Genomic DNA, 5,373 nt, shown 5'->3' with positions numbered 1-5,373 from the left:
ACATTTTGACAGATAACATGTTCCTAAATGAGAACAGGAATATAGAAAAGTAGACTTACAATGTGATAACAGCACACATTAGAGATATAAATTAATTATAAAAAGTGATATGCAACAATAACACTCATGTTTAAATATAGAGAACAATTTGAATGATTAATTAAGTGGGTTAAATATAAGTAATTGTTAATGGGTTTTCAGGATATCAGTGCTAGGTTGCGTCAAGAAAACCTGTGCCAAATAAATGTGCAGACGATTCTGCAGTGGTGATTTCTAATGTGAGCAGTCAAAACTGAGACAGAGATTTTTAGGATAAATTTATAGTAAAATGTTATACATAAATATTCAAAGGTAATGAATACCTGTTGTGGCTAAAGGAATGAAAATGACACTTCTGAACCCAGAAAGGATAATCCCATCTTTGAACCAAATGAGAATCCAATTCCCAGGATTTTGGCCTCCATCCCACCCACACCAATAGATGCACCCGTGTCAAAGCCTAGTCCCACTTTCACACCAATTGGACCGGCTTTAGCTGATGCACTGGCAATTTCAGCTCGAGCCATTGCTCCGAGTTTACCCAGTTTGGCTTCGGCATCAAATGAGGCACTTGGACCTTTGGCTTCAGCTTCAAATACACTGTATTCAGCACGAGCTCGTCCAACTCCTGCTTCTGCAAGGTATCCAGCCTTGGGAAGCCTCTTTCCTGGTTTGTTTTCAAAACCTGATGCATATAAGTCTTGTTCAGCATAACCTCCTTCTGCACTGGCACTCGCTGGTCTGTCGTACGTGTCAATCATGCCAAGTAAGGATTTCGTATTTTGCACTTCTGACTTTTTGATAGTAGCCTCATCAATTTCATTTATGCCATCTTTCTGCCACTGTTTGGTAGACAGCATGTCTAACTCTTCACCTGTAAAAAAAAAAAAAAAGATGAGCTTTAATGCAGTGCAAACAGACAGGTGTTTAGAAAAACAACAAGCTTTATGTAAATGTACACCGTTTAATGCTCAACATTAGAACAACCTTAAATGTGACGAGTTGATATTACACAACCTTGCATGCTAATATTTCTGTATTTGGTCTGATTCAATCTGAGATTTGGATTGCCTACATCTTCATATTAGGTTAGTAATAATATATTTTTACATAATATAGAATATATTTTTGATTTAATAAAGAGACGTATTTCAAACAAACTACACTGAGGACATAAAGAAGTACATGAATACACAAAATAGAATAAATAAATTAACAAATAACACTAAAATGTAGAGTTTGTGCAATGTCTGTGTTAGAAATATAGACCAACTATTACAATACACTTACTGTTTTCTCCATGTCCATGGTTAAATTGTCTGGTATAAGGTCTAATGTCTTCATCTGCAAATAACATATTATCTTTAATGCAGTGATAATGACACACATGTGTAGAAAACGAGCTTTGTATTAAAATACACTTACCACATTCGTCATGTCCATCGTGGCTTAACTGTAGTCTTTTAGACATTGTAGTATGTCACAAGTTAACAATCTCCGTGAGTCTTTGGTGGTGTGTCCTTGTATATATACAGTATATAGGGCAGCAACTGAAAGTGAAAGCCAAAAACAAGAAGTCCTGCAGTGGGTTTAATTACCAGTAAATTAGCATTTTGATGCTACGTTTTGTCTGTTAAGAATTTGCTCACGCTGGGAACAGCTCCTAAAATATATATATTTTTCTTAGTTTAGAGAACTTTTATAAACTCTTTATAAAAATACTTTTTTTTCCACTGGAAAGACTCCATGGAGATTCCATATCCAGGTTCCTTTAGATATTTAAAAGGTTAATTAATTAACTTTTTCCCTAATATGGACAAAAGCATCCAGCTATCGCTGTTGCTAAGCTGTATAAAAACGTGAAGGAAATACATGCACATTTGCGACAATATATAGTTTATGTGTTTTTATTATAATTAATTTTCAGTCTATTTGACTTAGCCAATTTCTGTGCCCTCACTTCTGAAATGATGGCTACACCCTGTTAGCATGTGTTTGCAGAAGTGTGCCTATAAAATATGAAATTGAAAGGTGCCCAGTTCATCATCATATACTGAAACTTCAGCGTTGGCTCTGATTCCCAGACTCAGTGTGTGGGTGTTTAGTCTTTCTGCGTCATTAGAGAAATTCTGGAATATTTCCAGTAAATTACAGTTTTAATCAGTCCATGCAATTTTCTTGGATGAGAAGTTGTAACATTATCAGCATTTTGATGTAACGTTTTGTTTGTCAAGATCTCACTCATGCTTATAGACTGAACACGTAATACAAATGTGCAGTGCATCACCATTTTTATAAACTCTTAAAACTTTGTAGTTTATACAGAGACTGTCACGTCCCTGGACTCATTATGTTGTGTTTTCCATCCATGTGTTCCATGTCCCATGTTGATTGTATCATTCCATGCACCTGTGTTTCCCCAATTATCTTGTGTTTATAAGCCCTACTCCTTGCTGTTGGTTTTTCTCAGAGATTGTACGTCTAACTTTGTGTTTCCTGTGCTCCCGTCTGACCGGTGTATACCTATGGATTACTTTAAGAAGAGTGTTCCATGCATTTCTGGTTTCCTCGCTCCTTGACTTTACACGTAGTGTGACAAAGACGATAGTGATGTTTCCAGCCTGCAAAAAACACTGTTGTCATGTAAATGTAAGTGTTTTTTTTTTCTTCTTCTTGTTTTGGAACATAGACTGAAAAAGAACCCTTTTGTTTTCAAATGAGATTTCGGTACATTTAATAACCGCTGTACTGAAGATCTGTTGAGAATAAAACTTTAAAAAATCCCACATTCCATTCGGAAGGGCTCGTCCCTATGCCCTAATCCCTTCAAAGGGTTTACCCTCTGGTGTGAGAGCTTTGAAGGGTGTAGGGGACCAGTGCCCTTCTGCATCATTATGTGCCCACACTGAGAGAATCTGCGCAAAGGATCATTGGGAGCAAAGAAGAAACAAAGAGGAAGACATTTTTCTGCTTGTATTTGCATTTCTTTCTAAATGTCAGTGGGCATTTTATGACATTCAGACTTAAGAAATGTTTGGGGATTTTTTTGCAACACCCTGAAGTTTATGGGAAACGTACGAGATCCGTGATCTTCAGGAAAAATTATATTTCATGTAATTCAATGCAGTTGTTGATGAATGAATATTGCCTAATTACTTCTAGTGATGAACTTTAATCAGAGAACTGATACTATGATTAATATATATATACAATTTACTAATATATAAAATATTATTATGGTTCTGTTAAAAGAAAAAAGTGCAGTTAAATAGAATTGAAGCATCCAGTTCTGCTCTTGAAAACCGCTTCATATTTTTGTGGAAACCGTATATAATTAATATTTCAGAATTCTTTGATAAACAGAAAGTTCAAAAGAATGGCATTTATTTTTTAACAGATGTACGGAATAAGAAATCTTTGGGCCTTTTGCAAGAACTCATGACCCTGAGGGGGTAACTACAAATAACGGGAAGACGAGTGCATTTGTGATTTTTAAAACATTTAAACTTTATTTAACCTTCAGGCATAAAATGAATCATTCTTTATATCCATCTCAAGTCAGGAAGACCGAAGAGTTGACACGGGACCCAATCAAGAGCGGAGACCCGTCAAGAGCAAAGAACCTCCTGTGTACCAGTGTTCCCAGTCACGCAGCAATCACCAGGACACCTGCAGAGACACAGACGCAACACACACCCCCAAACGAGTAACGACCAAAAGTGTCATCACACCCTCCCCCATAAAAAAAAAAAAAAAAAAATCGCTCCCTGGAAACTACGTCAGTAAATAATGGGCAGGAGGGCAAACTGGCGCTAAAATCACAAGAAAGATGCAGACGGACAAAACAGGCGTTAGTGGTGCAGACACCGCTGAAAACGAAACCCCGTCATATTCTGAAGTTGAACTCGAAGGAAATGAAGTGAACCCCTGGCCATATGTATGCTCTATTATGTAGTGTAAGCTGTACTTGCCTAGGTAGACCAAACTAGCAGCTTATAAAATCTCGACAAGACATCAACCCTTCGCAAGAATGTAGAGGTAAGATAAATAATTGCATCGTTGCATTGGTGGTTAAAATGAAACTTTGACATTTTAGCAAGAGGTTTTGCACAAATTAGCCAAAAAGACAGTGGTGAGGAGTGTGCTATATATATCGTCTGTGATATCATAATTTTTGTTTGAATGATATGCGCGCGCATTTATAGTGCGTTCTTTCACTGTGTGATTCAGTCTCCTAAAATGCATTTAGAATGATCACAAAATTGAAGATATAGGGGCAGAAAATTCACATATTTATATAACTTCATATATTAAATCAAAATCACACAAAGAAGGCCGTCTTTTCCTCCAAAAATCATCATGAATATATACATACATACATACATACATACATATATATATATATATATAACAGTTCAGTAAACAAGTAAATTAAGAGACTTGCGTTTTAGACACCATATTGCCTTTTTTAGCTCTATTTCTACAACAGAAAATAATTCCAAACACAGCCACCAAAGCACAGTTTTGCGTCTCTGAGCAACGTGACAGTGTTTCGTTCCTGAATGAATCAACCGTTTAAATGATTCGGTTCAATCGCAATGACTCACTTATTAACAGTGACTTGCTGACACATACTGGCCATTTTAATTTCACATTTAAAGTATCTTTTTTTTTTTTTTTATAATTAATTTCTTATCATTTCAAATGAGTATTCAACATTTTATGTCTTGTATATCTAAACATTATTCATGCATTTGTAACTGCAGGTTAAATGCATTCTTGTCCTGCACTAAACAGTGTAATACATCTAAATGCCACTTCCAATGAATATTCTGCATTTCCTCTGCATTAAAAGATGAGTTTGTTGATACTGATTTGCCTGGTAACAGCCCAAATGTTTTGTTATTCTAAATAACTGATTCCTTTAATTAAAAACAACTAGTTTGAGAGTAATAGACCTATCCCAGGGGTGTCAAACTCAGTTCCTGGAGGGCCGTAGCCCTGCAGAGTTTAGTTCTAACCCTGCTCCAGCACACATATCATGTAGTTTTCAAATAAACCTAAATGATTAGATTAGCTGGATCAGGTGTGTTTAATTAGGGTTATATCTAAACTGTGCAGGACTGTGGCCCTCCAGGAACTGAGTTTGACACCCTTGGCCTGTCCCATTTTGACTCCCTCCCACTGTTAAAATGTAAATAAGTAATTTTTACTCTGAGTAAATTTTAAATGAGCTACTTTTTACTTTTACTTGAGTAGATTTTTAGACTGGTACTTTTACTTGTACTTAAGTAAAATTTCATTAATGTAATGGTACTTTTACTTGAGTAGAAT

At 35.9% G+C, this 5,373-nt stretch overlaps 1 protein-coding gene across 1 annotated transcript; it reads right to left on the bottom strand.

Annotated features, from left to right (window-relative positions):
- Window positions 1–225: 225 nt before the first annotated feature.
- Window positions 226–1,594, bottom strand: LOC132126378 (uncharacterized). Its single transcript, XM_059537593.1, has 3 exons — window positions 1,465–1,594; window positions 1,330–1,383; window positions 226–913 (listed from the first exon to the last, which is right to left on the bottom strand). Exons 1-3 carry the CDS (start codon window positions 1,508–1,510, stop codon window positions 372–374), a joined length of 642 nt encoding a protein of 213 aa, XP_059393576.1. The 5' UTR covers window positions 1,511–1,594; the 3' UTR covers window positions 226–371.
- Between the last annotated feature and the right edge of the window lie 3,779 nt (window positions 1,595–5,373).

This window comes from Carassius carassius, chromosome 44, assembly GCF_963082965.1.
Source record: "Carassius carassius chromosome 44, fCarCar2.1, whole genome shotgun sequence".
Taxonomy (NCBI): Eukaryota; Metazoa; Chordata; class Actinopteri; order Cypriniformes; family Cyprinidae; genus Carassius; species Carassius carassius.
This window is presented reverse-complemented; position numbering and strand designations above follow the sequence as displayed.